The 26,149-nt window shown below is 35.1% G+C and overlaps 1 protein-coding gene across 1 annotated transcript; it reads left to right on the forward strand.

Moving 5' to 3' along the window:
- Positions 1-911: 911 nt before the first annotated feature.
- Positions 912-24,788, forward strand: LOC129273835 (sodium-dependent serotonin transporter-like). Its single transcript, XM_054910781.2, has 13 exons — positions 912-991; positions 5,823-6,516; positions 11,988-12,122; positions 12,950-13,160; positions 13,550-13,688; positions 15,091-15,225; positions 15,499-15,602; positions 16,196-16,320; positions 16,985-17,097; positions 17,561-17,692; positions 18,354-18,554; positions 21,078-21,248; positions 21,911-24,788. The coding sequence occupies exons 2-13, from the start codon at positions 5,895-5,897 to the stop codon at positions 21,989-21,991; spliced, it is 2,169 nt and encodes a 722-aa protein (XP_054766756.2). The 5' UTR covers positions 912-991; positions 5,823-5,894; the 3' UTR covers positions 21,992-24,788.
- The last annotated feature ends 1,361 nt before the right edge of the window (positions 24,789-26,149 follow it).

Here is a 26,149-nt window from a genome sequence, read left to right on the forward strand (position 1 = left end):
ATTCCACCGATCCGTCTCTTATTTTGTTCTGTTTTCTCGTCCCATCCTCTTTCCATGCTCCCAAGTAAAATAGAATATAAATACATAATAATTAGAATTTTATAGAGGATAGCTGAAGGAAACTTCAGTGTATTATATTAATTTTCAAATGTCAATAAAAAGAGGGAAATGTTGAACCCTTTTCTGTTATTCAGATGTATCTGGTTCATAAGTGGTCACGGGCACAGGATACAGGACAGCCGTTTGAAAATCTGACCTTACTATTTCATAGTCTTTTTGATTCAGACTGTCATTGCATTTCACCTTCACTTCCGAAAATCACTATGACTGCAATCTTGTATGGCTTTTTCATCTTTTATTTCTATTTCTCCCCTTCCTTTCGATTTTTTTTGCCTACCTTACTTTCTTCTTCTCTACTACTTCTTCTCCTTTCTTCTTTCTTCTTCTTCTCCTTCTTCTTCTTCTTCTTCTTTTTATTTTTCTTCTTCTTCTTCTTAAATCAATAGTGATCGTTTATCCTACATTCAAATAAAAGGTAATGCTATATACACTTTCTTGTATATATGCGCAGTATTAATTATTGTACAATTGACATTGAAATTATTTTTATCACTACTATACTTTTATTATTTTGATTATCATCGATTTGTATCATCACAGGGAATTTGTAGTGTTCCTCTTACGATAATAATGTGTGAAATATGAGACTACTATCGACTTTTTAAAGTAGTTTGGTTCAGTAGAACAATATTGACCCAGATTCTTATTAATTTAACCTTGTAAGAATTGTATAATCTAAGAGCTTGAACTGGATTTCCATTAAAACTCCTCAAGTTCATTGTCATTCTTGCAAACTAAAAAGTATATAAAAGTAGTCAATGTTCCTTAATTTACTGCATAACATTTTAAAAGTTGAAATAAGAAGTCCTAAAGTTTCATATTGGGTTCGTTATTCGGATACTATCATCACTTAGCCAGCTGAATAACACAGGTAAGTGGTTTATTATAGTGATTGTTTTTAATATTACCGAAAACTGAAATACGATAAATTGTTCATAGAGCAACGAAACAATTTTTGCTTTTATTCTATTTTCATTTTACAGTACCTTACATGAATTATTGAAGAATCCATATAACACATAATAATCGTGTTAATTGAAAATTTAAGATAATTATTAAAAAGATAAGTAGTTACATGCATCACTGAATTGTACAAATCGCTGCTTCCCCCATTTTTCAAAAAAAATTGTTCAGATATTTTGAAAGTCATGCAGGTAAAGTTACAAACAGCAATCATGGCAATGGATCCCTGATAATGGGTGGGGGCTTGTGTTTCTTCCAAAATCTATCCATGACGCCAGGTTGGAGGAAATTCTTTAAGCGCATATTTCTGTGATCTCTCTTTTTTTTAATTCACATTTGTTTTCCTGGAGGGGGGGGGGGTTTCGAGGACCCGGTCCCTCCTAATTCCGCCACTATGGTTAAACAGTTTAAGATCAGATTGAAATTTAAAGATTGTTCTTTTAACCTGTGAATTAACATCAAAATGAGTAGTTACTGTTTTACAAAAAGAAATTGAAAGGCAATTTCAAGAAAAATCTTGGAATTGTAATTCTCATTGTCTGCTGCTTGTTGTCCTCATAGAGCTTCACTTGCATCATGCACAGTGGAATAATAAGAGAGTGTGTAAGTATTGCTTATAAGTATTGCTTCATTTGATTTTTCTTGACTGAGTTGCATGGCCTCTTTTTTACAGGGGTGCTGAATTAAATCTGACAAGCAAAAGAGGGGATTTTCAATGAAGAATTTAGGTCATTTTTGTAACATTTTGGCCATTTAGCATTCCTACCAGATTTCAGGGAGGTGCTGCCTATGGAAAATACCTCGCGCTCCCACCAGGAATATCTTGGGAGTGCTTTAGCACCCCGCTTTCCAGGGCCTGAGTTGTTCTGTCAATTTTTAAGATAATAAACATATCCAAAAAAATATCAAAATCTTTAATTTGCTGTTTCTTTAAAAGGTATTTTTGGGCAAAACACCAAAGAAAGCTATGTGGTCTTTTAGAGTTTTGTATTAAAAAATGGGTATCATAAAAAGGATAGAAAGTTAAGAAACATCGGCCAAAAAAATAATAGCCCTGTGCCGTGTGTTTTCAATATTAGCAACATTGTTTTGACTAATAATTTTTGATTAAATTGAAATAAATTGGATATAATTGTTAGTATGTGTATTATTGTTAGTGAAACAAATCAAACAGGATGTTATTAAGGTCTTTCAGTGTCGAGATGAAACAATGCATATAAATAAAGCACGTCACGAACTTTGGAACGGTAGGGGGTTGGTGGCGCCCATTTCCCGTTACACATGCACACCCACGATGTATCTATACTAACTCGCGTGTTGCAAAACGCTAACCTCGCTCTCAAACCAAGGAGTTACCAGCACTCCTTGCTCAAACTGAAAGTGTGTTTCCTGCATAGAGATGGATACAATTAAAAAAGCCTTTCATCCACCTCTATGCATTCCGATCAGTCCGAAAAAGCCATGGTCATGGAAGACAGGATTTTCTTTTCTCTCTTTTGCTAAACAGCGCCATCTTTCCATTGGTCTTCGTGCTTCAATAATAAATCACTTTGTAGACCTAACTCAGTATTTTTCAATCATTTTTTAAACTGAAATTCTTCTGAAACTCATGTCAATCATTACTGGCGTATAGATGGTGGGGCCGGGGTTAGGGCACCTTGCCTGTAAGGTTCCATGACCAGGAAAACAATAAAAGAGGATTAGAAAAGAAAAGGAAATGAATAAGGATATTATTTGGTTAAACTTATGTCAAAATCAGTCACAAAATTACAAAGTTTCATTTTTGAAAGGTCATAATTCTCATTCAGATTGACTTAAGAAACCCCCAAAATGTCCTCGTTTCGGTCACCAGATTCTCTCTATTGGTAGTCCAAGTTATGATGTTAGATTTTCAATATTGCGCTTTTTCAAATTTAAACCAGGCCCTTACGAAATTGTGTTGATTTAGCAAAATCATGCCAAAAAATCTAAGAGGGTAAATAGCATGTTAAAAACAACATCATTCTGGTAGATAGAGCAACAACGCGCGTGCAATGGCTTCATTTAATTTATATTGCCCATTATTTTGTACACTACTTGGAGTAAGTTTGTGTGTCAATATACATATATATATATATTTGGAGAAACCATATGAAAGTATAAAGAAATGAAAAATACACCCACTTATAGTTCAAAGTAGAAAAAGGGAAACCATAAAACAATTGTTATCTTCAACATGACAAAACCACCCATGTGCATCACACAATAAAAACGCTGTATAAAAGTATTATACAACCCTGTTTACTATCTGTGCAGTAGTTGTTAAACGGTAGTTTTTATAAGAAAAATCAAACAATAAGGTTGAATTTCTAATATTTAATCTTCAATAAATTAACCATTGCTGTTTAAACTATCAAGCTATTGTAATATTCGTTTAATAAAAAGGGTTGTAAATAAAATTCAAAACAACGTTTTTAATGTGTAAACTACATAACTGCATGGGCTGTATGGATTGAAATTGATATTGGAAAGAGGGCTTTCATATTTTCGTTTGTTTTCTCGAAAAATTGATAAGCAGACGATTTTGCCAATAACCCATGAGCAGACTTTCGCTCACCGATATCTTTTGATATCAATATGTATATTTTCAAAATTGAATGAATGGAATGACGAATTCTGATTACAATCAAAAGTCGAAACTCGACCTCCCATGAGGTCACTAATATCCACACTTTGTTTTGATATGTTTATGCAAACGCGACCATCATCGTGAGCATTTACTTATCAATGAATGAAGATATGTTTCACGTTGATATAAGATTCATCTATAGAGTTATCAATCAATAACCTTTATATTTACGATAACAAACCGAAAAGATAGAGTGGTAGATAGATAGGTAGATAGATAGATAGATAGATAGATAGATAGATAGATAGATAGATAGATAGATAGATAGATAGATAGATAGATAGATAGATAGATAGATAGATAGATAGATAGATAGATAGATAGATAGATAGATAGATAGATAGATAGATAGATAGATAGATAGATAGATAGATAGATAGAAAGAAAGACAGACGGATGGACGGATAGATAGATAGATAGAAAGATAAGTTAATTCTCTAAGTTAATCCCAAAATGAATTTTTTGCCTTGAAGATATTTAATAGTACAGCCACACATACATTCTTAAAATAGTTGGGCAAAAATGACCAACTTTTAACCAACCCTGGTCAACATACTGTCCACACAAATATTGGTTGAAATCTGTTTAAATTGGGTAATAAAAAATATCTGAAACAGTATCTGAAACATTTATAATAAAAAGCAATTCGATATTTCAACAAGATATAAAGAATGTCATGCAAGTCTGATATCTTTCGGATTTACATTGGCAGTAAAGCCTTGATTCACTATTAGACGTATCGTGATTACATGCTTTGTTTCGAACCCGTATAGACGTTCAATTGGTGAGAAATTTACGAGCTCTATGGGGGTGATCTCTAAACACTTCCCTAATTACTCATTAGGGGAAAACGTTAGATGATGATGAGTTTGAAAGGCCTCTGTTTATATTTTTTCACAATTGAACATTGAAACCCATCTTGATTGCACGTCCTTCTTCCAATCGGATGCAGCTAGAGATAATAATGATGACAATTTTTTGTTGTTTTATATTTCAATAACAGGAAGTTATATAAATTGTAGTAACTTGTTATGATTTTCCAATTAAATCGTCTTTATTGTAGTTGTGTAGGTATATGTATCGTTGCTCTGAAATACTACCGATCGCGTGAATTGCTGTCATGAAGTGCTATGTTTGTTCTTTACAAGTGCCCGGTTTCCCCTATATGTTGTACGGACGCGAGTAACCTTTTTAATGCTCGCTCGCCTTGCTCACTCGATTATACGCAGTCAAAATGAGCATGTCGAACAACAAGTTGTTTAAACTTTTTTGAAATTGTTGAATTTTTTTCACACAACTTTTTACATTCTTTAAACAATATAGTTGGGAGAGTGACGGGCTTAAAATAACGTGTTTCATTTTTAAATAGCGTTTTTACATTGCATTACCCCACATGAAGACGTTATTGGACACCATGCAAGCTCTAATCGCTTAGTATGCTTTGATATGCATGGATTATTAAATACGATTAATAAAGTTCAAAATAAAAAAAAATCGCGAAAAATGAAGACGAAGTTGTGAAGATCTCAGAATGTCACCAGAATGACACCACCTCGGGCCCAAAAACCCAAATTTTTAAAAGGAAAAAAATGAATCAAATAATTAGGAATAATACTGTAGGCCGATTTAAATTTGTATGGAAACAAACGGAAAAAGTATAGTGTGTCCCCTAAAGCGGGTCGTGTGGTCCAGTGGTCAGAGCATTGGACTCATCATCCCAAGGTTGTGAGTTCGAATCCCCATTCTGCCATTGTTTTCACTTTGAAAAAAAAAGCACAAGAGTAATATCTGTCGTCTATAAAGTCAGCCACTATGACTGATTAACCTAGACGTAAAATGTTTCCTATGTAATTGGGCCAGCTTGGCGTTTACCAGCAAAATGCTGCCCTGCTGAGTTCCTACGGGAGTTACCATAAACAGAAACAGAAACAGAACTTACAGTTACGATGGTGTATGTTGGTTTTGATTTTCATTTACATACACGTGTTGGGTAAAGTAATGTGTTTTTATAGAAACCCGTAATTCTGTATTCATACAAATATCAATGCATCTTTTTGTTTCATTCTCATAGGTTATAGTTGCAGATTAAGTTACCTGCCACTTTGAAAGCGTGAAAGGGGGTCGTCTTTGAGTCCACAAAATTATGGAAAATGAAACCTTTCAATTCATTTCAAATGATGGCGTATGCTGGAGAGACAAGAAGAAGGCGGAGTCATCAAGGATAAGCTCTGATGATAAAGATGTGCTGCCGATGCTTATTAACGCGCAAGGCGCTACATGTCTCACTTTGTCATCCAAAGGCGAGAAAGAAGACACTAGGATAGCAATCAACGGGATCCCTGCGGACCTGTCGCTGATCAAGGACCAAACAATGGGTACGATGGAGACTGGTCTCTGCTCACTCATCGAACCATCCAGCCCAGATTATCTCCTCCAGTCTGATCAAAGCGAGAGCCAACCCAACATGCCAGGTAAAACTTGGCCCCAATCGGGCAAAGAGACGCATGTTCTTGTACCCGGTGTTCCGCCACCTGTTGTCAACGTGGAAGCGGTGCCCCAGCGGGCCGAGAACGGCTACTGCGGATTGAACGGTGATAACCGAGTCACCTACGACACCAACGAACCACGGGATGACATCGATGGACGACCGCGTCAACGAGCGGTATGGGGAAAGAAAGTTGACTTTCTTCTCTCCGTCATCGGATTCACAGTCGATCTCGGAAACGTTTGGAGATTTCCTTACATTTGCTATAAAAACGGTGGAGGTAAGTCGATATATTACATTTCAAACATTGATGTTCTTTCAAAAAAAGGTAAGAACATATCAAGAAATGGTTGTATAGCTCAAGATCAAGTTTACTTTTCCATTTTCATCATATACATCAAATACATAAACATATTCAAAAAACAAATCAAATATAATTACAAATCAACTACAGATAAATCATAAAAAATTGTACAATAAAAACTAACAATATCTTGTATGCAAATGAGGCAATCCACTAAGAAGCACTGCTTGTATATAAAGCGTGGATCCGTATAATTCTACATTAAAGAATGTCAAAAATGAGAACTCATTAGCATGTATAAAATATACGATATAATAAAAAGAGAACAAATAAAATATGTTGAGATAGAATGATAGAAATAACAGATAAAAGGATGAGTAATGGTGAAAGATAATAAAATAACAGAAATACACAAGCCATAAAATTTTAAAGATGATAATTATGCTGTGTATTGTAATTCAAAATTGGAATAGATTAATAGTTTCTAAGCAAGACGTCCATGATAGTTAAAGCAAACACAAGTGATCTTTGTAATAGTATATGATATTTTACCATTTTTGTAACGTCTACATCATGGGTGTCGATCAGTATTCTTGGTTGGGGGGGATGATGACACAAAAGTTCTTGTGGATGGGGATCTTTCAACATTACCCCCACTAAAATCACAAGTTAGGACATTTGGGAGTGATTGATATGCATGGTGTTCTTGAAAATTCCTTCATTGTTGTAGTATACTGTACTTAAATATATTTTTTTATAATTCAATTTGTGTTACAAGTAAGCCTATTCTAAACTCATACGAAAGAAAAAATGACAAAAATTATATGGAACATGTACATAGTGATCTGTTGATTGAGCATGATGTATACACAGGGGCATCGAATCGATCCATTTTTCAGATTGGGGGGGGGGGGCAAAATCATGAATCAACGTTCCAAAGACGCTCGATCATATAAAACGAACAAACTCACCCACACACCCCTACACCCCCACACATAGACCTATATTATATATATATGAATGTATATATGTATATATGAATCATGAGAAAGAGACACATATCTCAACCTCACCAACAATGCGAGCGCGAAGCGCGAGCTGAAATTTTTTAGTATGACATGAAAACAGGAAAAATGTACCTGTTTAGGTTTGCTTGTAGTAACTCATGAGGAGCATAGATACATGTATCTCACTAGAGAGCGAGCTAAAATTTCTTTATATTCTGACGTGAAAGCTTGATATTCTAAGCACTTTTGGTACCAATGATTAAGATGGGTATCTAGAAGAACAATAGATGCGAGCGCAAAGCGTCAGCTGAAAATTTTAATATTTCGATCTGGACAAAAAGACAATTTAATGGACGCTTTTAATAAAGAACAAGATATATATCCAACAAAAGATTATTGCAAATCGAAGCGGGAGTTCTTTTGAGGTATAGAACTGAAAACGGGACATTCTATTCACCTATTTAATCATGAAAAGTATGGGGTTTTGGTACAGAAATGATGCGAGCGCGAAGCGCGAGCTGAAAATTTTTATATTCCGATCTGAAAAGCAGACATTTTGAGCACGATTTTAGATCAAAATCGAGTTGGTATCTTAATCTCGCTTGCTGGTTTCAGTGTAGCATTACAATCTTATTTTATTTTTAGTTGCACATGCGGAATTATTGGGAGGGGGGCAAAACGATATGTTCTTCCCAAATATTTTCATTGGTGGGGCTATTACTCTAATAGCTATATGGTCATTCCTTAGACGATTTATCTTGCCACCCTTTTACTCCCGTTTGTTTTTCCACCCTTTTGAATTAATTGATTTATTAAAATTAATTCATTCACCACTGGTGGGATGGAACACCCTATCAACAAAAGTTGTTTTTCGTTGGGGTCCTTTTATGTCATGTCTTAAAAAATATCATATACATAAACATTTCATTCTTTTTCATCTTCCACCCATGTGTTTAATAGTCCTGAAAAAGAATGTTTTCATTTAATAACAATATACACAAATTGCGAGGGAAACAAACTGATTGATGGCATACTATAATCATCACTATAATCATCATGATCAAACTTTTCATTTTTTCATCATCATTATTATAATTTTTCTACCCTAAATTATTGGGGGGGGATGATAATACAGGCCATCCCCCCCACTTGAAATATTGGGGGGGGGGGGATATATCCCCCCATCCCCCCCGTGATCGACACCCATGGTCTACATATATAATTGTCAACTATCATAACGACCATGATGAAGCTGATACTGAGAGTTTCTCTTTTGAGGTTGTAGTAAAATTCTTTACCGAATTATCACCCAAACACTGCCGAATATTTGACCAATTTTTTTGTTTTGCTCTCAATGGTGTGCTACATCAAATTTGAATAGAATTCAGTGGGTTTTTTTATTGGCCTACCATGAATATCATTTTTAAAAAAAATAAGAAAAATAAGTTAAAACAAATAAAAAGTTAAGTTATATTTGGATGAAGTGCGATTGTGCATGAGTTAAACAGTTTCTGATACTAGTTATGTGTGGCATATTCTGCCACCTTTTCCCCGGATTATAACATTCAAGGAATGCATGTCATTTTTTTTTCAATGTGGATGATCACGATTATTTGCACTCTGAATCGTGTTATGTTAATGAAATAATAGGGACGCTTTCTGGAACAAGAAAAATCTATTGTCAAATGCCCTTCATGACAAAGCAGCCTTTGACGAAAATCGGTGAATTTAAATAGCAGTTTTGTCCCTGACTCTAGAGTCAACGAAATATTATGCAAATTTTTGTCAGCTTCAATTTTAGGACGATCAGTTGTTCCGGTTCATCATTTTCGACAAAACCGCTCAGCTGTTCAATGCGATTTCACCACGGACATTTTCAATAGATTTTCTATTTTGTAGAATCTGTTCCCGTTGCGAATTCGTAAACTCTCTAATCTCGTAATATCTACCACGATGATGTGGCCATTTTTATACTCACTGACCAACTAACTGTTTTTATTGTTTAATTTGTTCTACTTTTCATGTTTATGCCACGGGCACTCCTCATGGGAACGTCGTGGACACGAAAACTCCGTGTTCTCTAAACTAAAGCAATTACTGCTGTTAATGAATGTGGTGATTTTGTTTCTTTTTGCCCTTCGCATTCAACCTTAAAATTCCCCCGACAGTAATTGATCCCAATTAAAATTGTACATGATTCTCGAACGTTTACTATCAAGGGTCTGCCCAGAAGTGCAATTAAAACGACCTTTACTATAATTATATAGAACAATCTGCCATGTGGATGGGGCTTAATTGCAATCTCCGTGATCCAAGATACATATTCAAATAACAAGTCCACTCCAAGAAAAAGTTGATTTGAAGAAAAAGAGAAAAATCCAACAAACGCAACACTGAAAATGCCATCAAAATCGGGTGTAAAATAAGAAAGTTATTATAATTTCAAGTTTCGCTTATTTTTCACAAAACAGTTATATGCACAATTCAGTGAAATGCAAATGAGACAGTATGCAAATGAGGGAACTAATGACATCACCCACTCACTATTTCTTTTGTATTTTATTATGAAATATGTAATAATCGTATTTTCTCCTCATTGTCATGTGAGGAAAGTTTAAATTCTCTCTGAAAATGTGGAATTACCATTGATTTAACATTTTATGGTTCAGTCAAGTTTGTCCTTACTGTCAAATCTGTAAAAATTGAAATATTTCATAATTTAAACGATAAAAAAACAGAGGAAATAGTGAATGAGGGACATCACCGACTTCCTCATGTGCATGTCACTGAGTTGTGCATGTAACTGTTTTGTGAAAAATAAACAAAACTTTAAAATGTCATAAATTTCTTATTTTACATCCGATTTTGATGAAATTTTCATCGTTATGCTTGTTTGGTTTTTCTCTACTGATACAATTCAACATTTCTCTGGGGGTGGACTTGACCTTTAAATAAAAGATCTTGATTTATCAAGCATAATTATGTATAGCTTGTTCAAAACCAAAGTCTTATACCTTGGTCACATTTGTTCTACTGCGAAAACAGCCGTTTTAACATTTTGTTTGTCCCAGCTACATATAGGTGGTTTTAGTAAAAATGAATAAAACGGCTGTTTTCGACTCGCCGTACGGCCGCCGTAGAACAAATGTGACCAAGGTATAAGTAGGCCTATGATTTATACCTATCTGACCAACGAAATTAACATTGTCGGTTTTTGCATCCGTCTGCGGGCATCCTACACAAGTTACGTACATCGGAGATAGAATAATTACCATTATGTGCACACCAACGAAATCGACTCGAAACCAACCGGTCCGGAGTTGTTTTTGTTGGTGTGGCTAAGATATAAGTATTTCCTTTAAAGTTTGTTAGGAGGGAATAGCGGACTATTTAGATCATTTAAGAATTTCACACCGCGACGCAGAACGCTTTCAAGAACATTAAAAATATATTTTCAAAATGTCCTTTATGACAAAGAGCATGCCCAGAGAAGTCTTTGTCGAAAATTGGTGAACCAAAGCAGCAGTTTCGCCGCGGACTCCGGAACTTAGGGCGGAACTACTGTTCTGGTTCTCCAATTTTCGACAAAGACGTCCCAGCTGTTCATTGTGATCTGACGGGCATTTTAGATACATTTACTAAACCTTTTTATTCGTTCTGCGTCGTGATGCAAAAAATCCCTATCGAGGATCACTGTAGTGCTAATCTATTTTATATACTTCTAAATCACAGCGGTAATGAAGTATATACATACAAGAAATGTTAATATCATGCAAATAAATATGGATTTCACTGCAATTCTATTGGCTATTTTTGTAAAGTGCATTACAAAATAATTAAAAGTGTATCAATGCATCATATTTCGAAGTTATCTTTTTAGAAATTAAATTTCTTGCGAAACCATGTTATAATTCCGTAGTTGAATAAATTTGAATTTTGGTTGGTGTATATGTTAGACGGTATACTCTAACAAGAATTTCGTTAGAAAAATAGTGTCAACTTTTACCGAAATTTGTTAAAGGATCTTTAAATAATGAGGTCTACAGTTATAAGCGTATAACTCGAAAACGGTATCGCTAAGAAAAAAAGGTGACAACAAAACTAATTAGATAAACATTGTTTACTGTCAAATCATGTATTTTAAACATTTCAAATGAAAATGGATCTTTTTTTTTCATGCATGCACGAATGTAGTGCAGCGTTCAAAATCAGATTTTTCGCATATCCCTCCATTTCTAACATTTGATTTACAATTTATTTACTTTTCATACCCTTGGTGTATTTCGAATTTGTTTATCATTATTAAGTTGATTTTGTGTTAATCAATAAATCGATAAATGAAATGAAATAAATTTAGCTTGTAGGATATGTATTATGCCACCTTATACCACCGATATGTAGCCATTCTAAATCGTCTTTGCCGGTTTGTCGGGTTTCCAGGTGCTTTTTTGGTGCCGTACGCGTTGATGGCAATCTTCGGCGGAGTACCGTTCTTATACATGGAAATGGCTTTAGGACAGTTTCAAAGGACAGGATGCATTACAGTCTGGCGCAGGATATGCCCTATCATGGAAGGTAAAGACAACGGTGATGAGGAGGGTGATGATGGTGATGATGGTGATGATGATGGGTGTAATTGTGATAGGCTGGGGGTGCACTGGGTACGCGTGCACCCTCCCGCTGAAGCAGAGGAGTTCCGACACTGGCAAGCAAAACGAACTTTGTACCCCTTCTTCAGCTTTCAACAGCTGATTTTCCAAACTTTAGGTCCACCTCCCCAAGATGTGCCCCCTCCCATACCACTTTAGTTCCACCTCCCCAGGATGTGCATCTCCCCATGCTCAAACCAGCCTACGCCCTTGGTGGTAGTGATTGTGGTGATGGTGATGGTGGTGATGGTCGTAGTGGTGGTGGTGATGGTGGTGATGATGATGATGATGATTACAATAATGATGCGAAGTACCATTCTTATACATGGAAATGGCTTGAGGATAGTTAAACAAAAATCAGGATGTACTGCAGTCTGGCGCAGTATATGCCAAAGCAAGGAAAGTAAAAAGTCATCCGTGATGAGGGAGCTGATGCTGCTGCTGATGGTGGTGATGGTATTATGATGAGAATGGTGATGGTGGTGATGATGATGTTGGTAATGGCATTGATGATGGTGATTGTGACGATGGTAATGGTAGTGGTGGTGGTGGTTATATAAAATCGTTAAAAATACCACCTGATTGTGATTTGTTGCATGGTCAGCTTTCAGAACCGGCCCCTGTTTGACCACTCTTAAACCCGACAATGTCGATGGCACTTTCGTGAAAGATCTTATTCATTTATTCATTTGAGATTTTGAGACAAGAGTTGTCATGAAAGTCTTGTTTTTTTCGACCCATCATTTCTATTAGGTATTGGGTACGCAATCTGCATCATAAACTGCTATGTGGGATTCTTCTATTCTACCATTACTGCATGGTCTGTCTATTACTTGATCGCATCCTTCGCGACAACCCTGCCATGGACCAGCTGTGGCAATGACTGGAATACTGAACTTTGTGCAAGCCCTTTCGATGGCAATTTCACCAACGCTAGTGTAACGCCGGCCACGGAGTTCTTTCAGTGAGTTCATTCATGTTGTTGATCTTACCCTTCTAATGACTATTTCATGAAAGTTGTCAGCATATAGACAAGTTCATTATCCGACATCATGACAAGAGTACATAACATGTACTCAATCAAATCCAAACAAAGACGACAAATTTTGAAGAAAGGCCTCAAGGACCCTATTCCAAGTTTTAAAACTAAATATCGAACTGTTTCAGAGTGCTCTTTTAGGCGGAAGGCTTCATTATAAAACAGTTTCAGAAATTTTCACCGTTAGAGACACCAAAGCTCATTCATTTTCCATTCATTCATAACCACATTCGTAAATATTGCGTTGATAAGATGTCATCGAATGATATTATTTTAGCTGATGTTTAGTTTTATGTTATTTTCACCATTCTCAGACGTCAAGTTCTTGGATCTCACCTGTCTACCGGCATCAATGATCTTGGTGGATTAAAATGGGAGCTGGCTCTGTGTCTTCTTCTCCTATTTACCATTGTCTATTTTAGTATTTGGAAAGGCATTAGGGCTTCAGGAAAGGTATATAGCATATAACACGTCATTCTTATTAAAGGACCTTAGTTACCATCAGGGGTGTATCCAAGTTTTATCAGGTAGGGGGATATTAAAGGAATTGTCAAGTAAACAAAAAATAATAATAATGAAATAAAAATATATAATAGAAAATAGATAAACAAATAAGTGAATAAACAAATAGATTAATAATCGAATAAATAAATATATATGTAGTCTTCATGGGTAAGACCCGCTCGCCACCCACACCCTTATCCATGTTATCAAGGCTAAATTCTAAGGATTAAAAAAATCCAGATCGGCTGTGAATAGTGACCATCCGAATTTTGAATTTATTGTAAATTTTAAGGATTAAATTTGAATCTCAAAAGATTTAAATTCAAATATTTTAGATTTATATTTAAATATTTTTGATTTATATTTAAATTAGCAAGGTTTAAATCTAAATCTTATATTCTGCTGGTCAGTATTCACAGCCGATCTGGATTTGTTGTAAATCATTGGAATTTAGAGTGTAGTAGACTGAAACATGACTAATTTTCTCGATCATTTCGTAGATGAATGGACATTGTAATTTGTAAACCTAAAATGTTTCTTTTCAGTATTTTCTTAATGACGATACTACTATAGTAACACTAGAAGCATTATTGTAGGGCGAATCTTTGTGAGATTCAAGAATGAACTGTGGATGTTAAAAAGAAATCGCATGCTTCCTCAATACCTGAAAAATGAGTTTTCTACTCCCATTATTTCTTGAAAAGAGAGACGATGTATTTACATGTTATTCATAATCTAGAAGATAACTGGTATTAAATGTCCTCATAGGCAACTTCTGAATTTTGAATACGCGTAATGAAAAGTTAATGCAACGTACTTTCATCCGAGATAGTGTATGATTATTGTTTGCGAAAAGCGAACTGAATCACAATGACCCGCAGGTCTCTCCTCCCGATATAACTGATTGGGGGGGGGGGGGGGTAATGCATGTGTACCACTACACCGGGGTTTCCCCCTACTCTTATACGAACAGCGCAGGGGCCTCCATTTAATGTAAAACGTCCTATTGGAGGAACGGAGAGACTTCCACTGTAACATAGCCTATATGATATCTTATGTAAACGTCTCTCCCCTGTTCCATCGATATAGGCTATAATTATCTATAGAACAGGTGAGAGACGTTTACACAAAACGCAGGCTTCAGTCATCCGCTCGGGTTGGACTCGAACCCACGACATTTGTTTAAACAGACAGGCGCTTTACCGACAGAGCCAATTTCGATGAAATGTACTACTCTATCATGTCTATGGATCAAGCTATCGAGCTATTTCGTGGGTGACTGATTGAACAGCTTTGTTTTGTCGCGTGATTACTTTTGACCAATTTTTGTCGTGTTATATTTTTTTATTAGATTGTATGGGTGACGGCTACACTACCATATTTCTGTCTAGTCGTTCTTCTCATCCGGGGCATTACACTCGAAGGGTCTTCAATGGGCATTATTTACTATCTCAATCCCAAATGGCATCGTCTTCTCAATGCTCAAGTAGGTATACCCTTTATACCTCCTAGGATGTTTCATCTGCTTGTCGTTTTTCTCACAAGCATGCTTTCTCGACATTGACTTACAAATCAATAAACGGCAGCTCCTTTTTTATTACTTTCAATATTTGTTTGTTTATTTTATTTCACCGTGCAAATCAAAAATAAACTTACAGAATATATAGAGTTACATTGATAATGATACATACTAGGTACTAAGCATGAACAAATATAATTTGTACATTACCAGATCATTTTCCTTTTAACTTTTTCCTAGGTGTGGTTTGATGCTGCTGTACAAGTATTCTTCTCTCTCGGTCCAGGCTTTGGTGTGATTCTTGCTTTCTCTAGTTACAATAAACTCCATAACAATTGTTTCAGGTGAGTCATATTTACCCCATCCGTTTAATATTAATGTTAATAATAACAATTTTCCGCTTATATATCAATCGGAATGAGGCCTTAAGCGCTTAACAGATTGCATTTCTATATTATTGTGATTTCCTTGAAGTTTGATGCTGTATGCTCTGAATAATAAAAGGAAATTTATACGATTGAAACAATACGTAAAACAGAACGTTTTATATTCGTCTATGATATATCAATTAAATTGCATATTCACTAAAAGTTTATAGTGAACTGGAGTGAAATTATATTTCATTGAGCATAACACGTGTATAAACGGACATGTATATGATTTTATTATATGTCGTTTTAATGATTTCATCGAACGATTAATTGCGATGACCTGACAAGCATAATGGTGTATCATGATTAAAGGATGAAATTTTGTATGTAATATATATTTGTCATAATTTGTGTTAATAATACCTCAGCGGTAAATCTTTTCGATCTCCGTTTCCTTGTTGTTCCCAACCATACAACTTAATTGCATCGGATTAAAATTGTTGATACCATACAAATTATTCTATTCATAGAAATTAATGGAAGGGTTTCTGCTTCTTTGTTTACAGGGATGCACTGATCACGAGTAGTATCAACTGCTTCACTAGTTTCTTTGCTGGCTTCGCCATATTTTCCGTGCTGGGTTTCATGTCTGTTCAGCAGGGGCGAAGTATCGAAGAAGTTACACCGGAAGGTGATTAATCAACCGAGTCGGATCAACGGATACCCGGCACCACTTATGTTTAATAGTCGAAACTGACCAAATGCTATATAGTGATGATAACCGGAATTCCAGTATAGAATAAAAAAATGTCCAAGGGATATTGATTTGTTTTCAGTTAACATTGGTGAAATATAAGCCTACGTCCATCTTAACTTCGACCAATATTGTAGAGGTTCCATTTTATACAATTTCTTAATCATTATTATCTAAAGAAAATTCGTGCCTACGGTTATTTTTACTAGCAGAGTTGCAGATTTGGGCATTGACAGCGATGATGTGTTCATACTAATTTATGTTTCTGAGTTTCCTCGTCGTGCTCTCTCTCTCTCTCCTTTTACAAATTTGATTATCATTATGAAACATAGCATAATTTACAATGTTAAGCATTTCATAAGCTTCTTTTCTAGAATGTATTTTGTTGAATGTATGGTAAATAATTTTGTTCTATATATACCTACATTGCTAAAACCAAGAAAACATTATCGAATAATAAAAATCATTCAGATAAATGGTCACATGTTTGTTTCTAAACCTACAAAATAGATATTTCAGTTGATGTAATAGAAATAGGTGCATGTTGTTTTTCTAGAACCATTTCATGCTTAACTGTTTATTTATTCTTAATTGTGATCAGGACCTGGACTTATTTACATCGCTATCCCTGAGGCTATTAGTCAGCTACCTGGTTCAACGTGGTGGGCTATTATCTTCTTCATAATGATCATTTCATTGGGCCTTGATAGCACCGTAAGTATTTGCCTTATTTCTGCGTAGTCAACTATTCGTACTTTACTTCGTGATAGCACAATTATTTTTAATAAAAACAATTTAAAACTGTACCTCGCCAATAATTTAAATGACTAAAATTGTAATTATGGTTTCAGTTCCAGAGGCGGCACTACAGATTGGCAGGGGCGATGGTCTCCCATTGTTTTTCATATAGTAAAATAAAAACGACGAGGAAAAAATGAAGAAAAGTCTGAGAAAAAAAGGTAATAGAGAAGAAAGAAGAGCAAAGTAGTATAGATTGGGTATTTGTATTTTCCCCTTCGATTGAGAAAAAAAATGTCGTCGTCCCCCCCCCCCCCCCCACTTCCCATTACTCTGGTGGCGCCCACGCTACCTTTATCAACTGCTGGGAATGATTGCTTGAATGGTTTCTTTTATTTTAATTAGGCCTAGATTAATATCATTTTCATTGTTCTTGCAGTTCGGTGGATTAGAGTCTATCGTTACAGCTTGGTGTGATCGGAATCCGAAGACTATCGGCAAACATCGGGAGATCTTCGTATTAGGCGTCGTGTGTTTTATCTTTCTCGGCTCGCTTACAACAGTGACTTACGTAAGTTTTCTAACCATGGACGAAGTTCGTCTGACAAAGGAGTATCGCTTTAGATTATATACATCAAAATGTTTCTTGGACATTTTTCATGGTGATCTTGCAGCGTTTGGTTGAACCCCCCCCCCCCTCCCTTTAGGAAAGAACCTGTATATCTCACATCTATCATATTTAGGCCACAACAACCTTGACCAAACAATGGATTTTTTTTTTGGGGGGGGTGGCAAAATCAGATACATCCGGGCTGTCCATACGGGCGTTTGAATGCATTTTAAACCTGAACATTGGGATGCAGGTGAATATTTACACATATTTTTTTATAAATATAATTTATAAAAGTAAATGTAGGCGTTGAAAATTGATAGGTGTAACTGCCATCCTACTCCTACCTGCTATATACGTAATGCTATCGCAGCAGCTATATCGTGTACAAATTATTTCATGTTTTTGACACGACATACAAGAAACTATCATTTGAATTACCGAAAATGTCGAATATCTGTAGTACACTATACCGAGATGTTAGGGTGATAAAGATAGCTACATATCAAATAAAAAATATGTTCAGTTTTCCGCGAGAGCTCATGATATGAACACCTCACACCAAGACGGCTATAATTATGTTCCACACATCCTTGTATTCTCTTTATCTTCCATCGCACAGGGCGGCCAATATGTATATCAGTTATTAGAGGGTTATGGCGCCTCGACAACCCTTCTTCTTGTCGTTGTTCTCGAAGCCATTTCAGTCACGTGGTTCTATGGACTTGGCAACTTTACCAGTGACATCCGCACGATGTTAGGCCGAACACCCAGCGCCTACTGGCAACTGTGTTGGAGTATTCTCAGTCCTGCCATGCTCCTCGTGAGTATACCCTCTTTTCTTTTTTTCTCTTTTATTCTTTTCCTTTTTTAAAACTTATGCCTGAATTTATTGTAGCGCAGTCCCTTCATTGATCCAAAATAGAACTTTCTTAGAAGCACTGTTGTCCAGTAAAAAGATAAAATTTGCTTGGGGTCAGTTTGATTTTCTTCAGTACATTCAAGGTAGCCATATCGTTTTTTTTCTAAAAAGGAATTGTAGGGTTTCACTAAATTATGGATTCAATGAAAAAAAGTGATGGACGGATGAAAAAAAGTTTTTAGAAATTTTAGAAATAATAAAAATAGTAACTATTATGGTAATGAGAAGAAGAAGAAGAAGAAGAAGAGGAGGAGGAGGAAGAATAAGAAGAAGAGCGAGAAGAAGGAGAATAAGAAGAAGAAAATACCTCTGTTTGAAAGGAAAATTAGTGACAAAGGGCGTTCCTTCATATCGATTTTTGATTAATGATGGCGCAAAGATCGTTTTCCTCGGGGCAAGAATATATAAAATGTTTCAGTCTTCGATTACAAGCTGTATTTCAGCGGGAAGAGACCCTCATTGATATGGAGGGCGTTTCATACATTTTAAAATTGAAATTGATATGGAACACACTTTAGTGCAAAATTTTTGAAATAAGAAAGGAGGATATTAAAAGTACAGATATATTTGATAGAAGCAAGCAACTTTAATTGCAAGTTGAATGAGAAGCTCTCATTCCTTGCTGACGAACTGTGTGCTATATTCTAGGATGCTAGAACATATGAAAAACAAAATATTTGTGTATACGGCTATTATTATAGGATTATGTAATCCATATGGCGTCACATCTTACATAAGTCACTTATTCGAATTACATTATTTTCTCGCAATTATAATTCACCAGATAGTAATTTGAAGTTCGATAAACAAAAATAAAAACGTTAGAAAATGTGAGTAAAGAAACTAACCAAAGAAACTTGTAAATTAGATTTCTTAAAGGTAAGCAGTGTAAATAGGTGTGTAAACGTCTGGGGGAACTTGAAAAGAAACATAGAAGCCACTTGCGTACAGATGGGGGTTTGGGGCGCTTGCCCCCCCCCCCCAAAAAAAAAAAAAGAAACGAAAGGAAGAGAGTAGGTGAAATATCATATAATTTTTTAATATTATGTCAAAATCGGTGACAAAATTTGATTTTTGTAATAAAAAATGTCGATTTTTTGGCACACTATATTCGTTCGCTCACATATTTAGAAATCAGTTTAACCTGATAAGCCATATCTGGCCCCTAAAAAAGTTGTTTTGCTGATTACGCCACTGCTAGAAGCGACCTTTAAAGTAAAAAAACAACTACAGACATTTTGAAAAGATGTGGAAAATATATCAAGTAATAAGCATATAAGTAGGCTTGTAAAGGGAACCAAATATGGAAGCGTCTTTTAAAATAAAACACAACGAAGGAGAACTAGGAAATTAGGAAAAGGGAAGATTATAAAGAAGTGGAGAAAAATAAGAAGAATTATTTTAAAAGTGTGTTTCCTTATTTTTCTGCATAACGACATTTAATTTCCTATTTTGTTTTAACCACACTTTCTATCTGGTGGATGTGGATTGGGAGGATATTTATACCCATGGCTAATTTTGACTAAATTTTCAATTACACTTCTGTTGAAGGAATTTATCAAGATTATGATTACGAACGTCGTTCTCAACTAAAATGCAAAAATGAATTGTATTTATAGCCGACTAAAAACGTCTCGTGTAAGAAAAATAGCAACCCATTTAAGGCAAGGGAAAGCAAAATTGTTTTAGAAAAAGTGTTAGCTTCAATCTGATTCTCTGTATAACTGTTGCGGAAAGAGAAGGAGCAAATATCAAGTACTGAATAACATTGGATATGATTACAGAAACAAATAATAATAATCGCAATTCACAGTTTATTGTATTATTGTACTTGTCATTTATGTGCAATAAATGAGAATGGTACAAAATTGATAATCTGTAACATAGGCAAAAGAGAACAATATAATGAGCTGAGAATGTGAATCAAAAGAATCATTTCAAACTTTTGTTTGTTTATTGACGTTACCGAGACACAACCTATATAGGGCGAAAATTTATTATAATATAAGATTTTTTTTAATCATGAACATGATGCATATCTCGAACTTATGAAGCTCGAAACGCGAGAGAAAAAATATGTGTATATTGACCTGAACAGTTCAAGCGCCCTTAACAAGACATGTATCGTTCATTTTCCCTAAACCATTTTCTCTTCGTGTTCCTCTTATTTTGGCTCCGCCAATGGGGGGGGGGGGGGGGGGGGCGTACGACCACTTCGGCCCCTTGATCTGCCAATACACGAGTATTCCATTTGAACATTTTAGTCTGTGCGAGAACCATCGGGGTTTAATCAAAGTTCAGAGTGTTCCAAGACATTGTTTAATGTTTTTTAGGGTGTCGATAACTTTACATCATTTTATTTAGAAATCAGATTGTTAACTGTTTTGGAAAATCTGTATTTCTTCTTTCTGTTTTCCCTGGTAGTTCGTTATGGTATTTGGATTCGCTATGTATCAACCTCTGACTGGGAACCAAGGAGAACGCTTTCCTGTCTGGTCCATAGGCATCGGATGGTGTCTCACCGTATCTACCATGGCTTGTGTTCCAGTCTTCGCTCTCTACAAGTTTATCGTCACACCGGGAACTCTGAAAGAGGTATGTACAGACCAAATACTGCTCATTCATATGCAAATTAGCGATGCAGAATAACCACCCCCCCCCCCCTATGACTCTCCAAGAAGGTGGAAAAAATAGTCAAGGAGATAAAGAGACAGAAAAAATTAAGAAAGAAGAAAACATGAGAAAAGGAGGAAACAGAGGAAGCTAATAGAAAGAAAGAAGAAAATGGTATAAAAAAGAGGTCTGAGTCGTGTAACCCAGTGTTACCCCTCTTATTCAATTGGAATAGGATGACTTCTCTTTAGCGTAGACCTATTTGATTGCCCCCTAGAAAGCTTTCTCATATAAGACAGCCATTTGTCATAATATTTGTCGTATATTATACGGGACGTCCAAGACCGTTGTAAACTCGGGATTTTTGCCCCAGGATTTTTTTTTTGTGGGGGGGGGGGGGGTGAGTATATCTACAACAATATTATATGCAAGTGAATGATCGAGTGAAGTAACATACTTTTTTTTCATGACATAATTATACTTAATTTGAAGGATAAATTTTTTGGATTGACTTTCTGCGAAAATTTGGAAATATGTTTTGGGAATTGCTAGAGGCCCCCGCTGCGTTTTGCTTGAACCATAAACATATACCAGTTACTCCCATTTAAATCTATTTTGCCATATTTTCTTTTCCTCCACTTCAGAGAATTCGAAGATTAACTTCTCCCGAGGAGCATCCGGATCATAAAACATCATATGATAGCTCCTCTGTCGTCAGTGTGTGAAGATTCTCTTTTCACCAGCCTATATAGAAATGAAGGCATCTTTGGACATCTCCGTATTTACACTTCAAAAAGGGTGTAAAATCTCATACAAATCATGCAGTGTCAGTGTAGGAAACTACACTGACAGATGATGAAATTATACAGCAAACGTGGTCTAATTAGAATTCCCTAGTGTTAATTGGACACTGCACTTGGCGATTTCGACACTGTGTATAACATGTATAATGTAAATAATATTTCTTGCATGTCACAGTAATTGAGATCGCATATTTGATCTGAAAACTAGGTTAGAACATGTTTTGGTCAGCGACATTTGAACCGCCTTGGACAATGGAAATAAATGCTATATGTATATAATAAAAGCGAACGTTCAGTTGTATTTTTAGTGCTGAAAGTCTTGCGTTTTGCTTATTATCGTAAAAGAACACTTGAATCAAATGAAAGTCTTTATATTTGGATATTTTTTCTAGTCTACGATCACCTGGTTTATTTGATATTGTTTACATTATGTTTGTATGTGTGAATATTGTTAAAATCTGTCACTATCTATTGAATTTTATAATGAATCTGTTATTCTGATTAATGTGTATTGTTAATGTTTCTATCATTTCAAGTTCTACCATCGAATTTTGTATATTCCTATATATGTCATTGCGAGATGATTATGCTGTTTGCTGCCATTTAGCAGATGTGTTGTATGTATCATGTTGCTTCGACAAGATTTTCACTGATATCATTTTGCCCGAGTCAAACAAATTTCCATGGTGCCACAAGATTCGACATTGACATATACACATAAATTGCTCAAGTTGTTAGAAGTTTATAATTTAGATGTATTGTTTGTGTTCACCAGTAAATAATATCGCATATTCGATCTGAGAAATAGATGAGAAAAAAAGTTTTGGTCAGCGACATATATGAACCGCCTTGGGCAATGGAAAAGAATGTCATAATAAAGACGAACATTCACAATTGTAATTTTATTGCGCCGAAAGTCTTGCTTTTTGCTTATATTGTAAAAGTTAAAATGTTTTAATATATATTTATATATATATATATGTTTTAATATTTATAGATATATAAATTAATGTCTTTATCTTAATATATTTCGATATTTTTCTATTCTGCGATCAGCTGATTTATTTGATATTGTTTACATAATTATATTTGTGCTTGTGTGAATATTGTTTCAATCTGTCATTATCTATCCAATTCTATTATGCTTTTGTTATTCTGATTACTGTTTACTGTTATATATTTTATTAATTCAAGTTCTACAATTGACCTATGTATTATATATATTACTAGCATGTCATCAAGGTCATAGCCAGATGATTTTATTGTTTGCTGCCATTTAGTGATGTATTGTATGTTAGTAATATGTCGCTGCAACAAGATTCTCTCTTATAGAATTGCTGCAGAATTGTGACTAATTGTTCATCTGATTTCTCTTAATTTTCAAGAATCCTTATAAACATCTAAATTTGGGTTTTGTACAATGAAAAAAAAATCGATGTACTTTGTTCTGCTTTTCCTAAAGTAACGAATAACTTTTCAATGGACTGTATTACCTTTTTATCTGAACCAGTTCTTTCTAATGCTTTTACAAAACATGGCTTTCTCTTATGACAATGAAGTTCGTTTGAATAAGATTATTAAATATTTCGCACCGGAAATGTGCGTTATCAAACTCCGATAAAAGATTATGGGATCAAAATGAACGAGAATCACAATTGTTTTGCCTGTTATTGAAGCCGTTCGTAACTTAATGACATTAATGAAACAGGTAGTTACTTTGATGTCACTTCAACTAATTTAATTTGATTGTTTTTTTCTACTATTTATGTTCAATCATTGTTAGAATGTAATATGTTGTTGTTTCCAATGTATTCATAGATGTGCTGCGCTGAAAGTGAAATACCCGATCTGTCTATAACTGTATGATCAATTAAAGTCGAATGCAACTAAATATTAATATTTTGCGTTGGTAGTTTTTCGTACTGAAATGTTATCGAAAACTATCTATACCGACATAGACAATATTTATTACTGGGTATGTGTATTTGTGTAAGTTTGTAAGGAGTTGGTGTAAAACACGTTTTCAAATCCTATTAATGGCAGTTATATGAGTAAACATGTTCATACTATTTCGCCATATATTGTTATACTTATTTATCGCAAAGTCTATTATTATAAATATCTAAATATTATAAATGTGCGTGGAGGGGAGGGGGTGAGTTTAACATGGTTTTTCATGTGTGTTTCTTGATCCACAGTCTATTTCGCACTTCAATTTGAATTCACTGTACCACGGAACAGCAAGGTTCTGGACCACCTCTATGATCAATCGAGGGGAATCATTGACTTCACTATATCTCGTCCCCCCCCCCCATCCAAAAAAACGCTCCTGAATTTTTGATTTGGTTAAAGGGGCTATTTTAGATCTTTACCTCATCTTAGCCATCAAGCCCACGTATCTTTATAAAATAAAAATAATTAGAAAAAAACTTCAAAAGCAAACCTTTACCTGGCAATATCTTCTCTTTTTTAACAGAACTTTACCCTCCCCCTATTCAAGTGAGAACGCCCCACTCACGCTCTTCTCTTTATATTACGTGCTCCCTCTTACGGAATCCTAATCTAGGCTTATCGTCCATTTTAAAATAGTTTTTCATTAATTTTTTTTTTAAATGGAGTTTGCATAATAGTTCCAACTGTGATTGTAAATAGAGGTATGTACTATATGAAATGGTTGTTTGCCGTACCTTAATAAAATCTGGTGTTGTTTCATAAGTGATTCTATATCGATACAGTATATTGTATTTTTCAGTGTGCTAAATCATTTCCACCATCCCCTTCTCATTCTCACTCTTGATACTCTTTATGAAACTCGGACCTAAGAAAATGGTTTACTGTTTTATTTACTTCGTATAAAAATAGTCATTCTTCATCTTTGATTTTGTTATCATAATGAAACTGGAAAAGAATATTATAATTCTTATGCCCCCTCCCCCATCTCCCCCCCCCCCCTCTCTCTCTCTCTCCGACCCTCTCCCTCTAGTATAATCCAATTTCCTGTTTGCCCGGACCCTGCTTCTCCTATCTCTCTTATTTTATTATAGTCACAGTCCTTTATGAACCTCCCATAAATGAACTTGCATAATCAATACAAATCGCTCCAATGTACCTAAAGAGTGGCGGAGCAACGTTGTTGCTGTTCCTGCGAAATATGCAATCAGCAAGATGATGATGTAATATCTCACTTATTCCTTTGTATTTTATAATATGAAAATGTGAAATAATCAGGATTTCATGTAATTATATAAAAAGTGGGGACATGACATCATCAGCCCATCAAGGGTCGTCGCTTATAGGGGGGATGGGGGTGCGACCCCCCTACTCTGGATATCGTCAGTACATCTGCGCTGCTGTCGGGAAAAAGGGGAGAAAAGAAAGTAGCGAAAGGAAAAAAGAAAGGTGAAAGAGGAGAAATAGGAAAGAAGAGATAAAGAAAATGAATAAATAAATGAAATAAGGAAAGAAAGGAAGGAAGAAACGAAGAAAGAAAGAAAGAAAGAAAAAAGGAAGGAAGGAAGGAAGGAAGAGAAAGAAGAAAGGAAGGAAGGAAGGAAGAATCTGAGTTTTTCTTTTATATAAAAACGTGTAAAAATGTTTAGTGTTTCTAGTCAAAATATAAAAAAAAAACATCAGTTCGCACTTAATTTCTTGACATATAGAGCTCGTCCAATTACAGATGCGGAATCTGAGTTTGTTCTTTATATAAAAATGATTAGTTTTCAAGTCAAAACTTCAAAAAATTTCTGCTCTCGCTTTGCGCTCGCATCATTCATGATTACAAAAACTATATGAGATGTCTGTTATTAAATCTAGATTTAAAAAAAACAGCTCTCGCTTCGTGCTCGCATTACTTGTTTGATAGATACCCATCGTGTTCATGATTGCAAAAACTGTTTAGAATCTCAACATTTCAGGTTGTAAAATAAAATTTAAGCTCACGCTTCGCGCTCGCAAAAGTTGCTTAGTTCTATACGTCCACCCGGCCTCTTCATGGTTACATTGATTCGAATGTCCTGCTTTTATTTTTTAAGTTCCAAATCTAAAGAAAAATTTAGCTCGTGTTTCGTGTTCTTTATTAAA

This window comes from Lytechinus pictus, chromosome 2 (assembly GCF_037042905.1).
Source record: "Lytechinus pictus isolate F3 Inbred chromosome 2, Lp3.0, whole genome shotgun sequence".
Lineage (NCBI taxonomy): Eukaryota > Metazoa > Echinodermata > Echinoidea > Temnopleuroida > Toxopneustidae > Lytechinus > Lytechinus pictus.

Coding starts and splice junctions, on each gene's coding strand:
- LOC129273835 (XM_054910781.2), top strand. CDS start 5,895: ATGGAAAATGAAACCTTTCAATTCATTTCAAATGATGGCGTATGCTGG. Junction 15,226..15,498: donor ATCGTCTTCTCAATGCTCAA/GTAGGTATACCC, acceptor ACTTTTTCCTAG/GTGTGGTTTGATGCTGCTGT. Junction 18,555..21,077: donor TCAGTCCTGCCATGCTCCTC/GTGAGTATACCC, acceptor TTTCCCTGGTAG/TTCGTTATGGTATTTGGATT.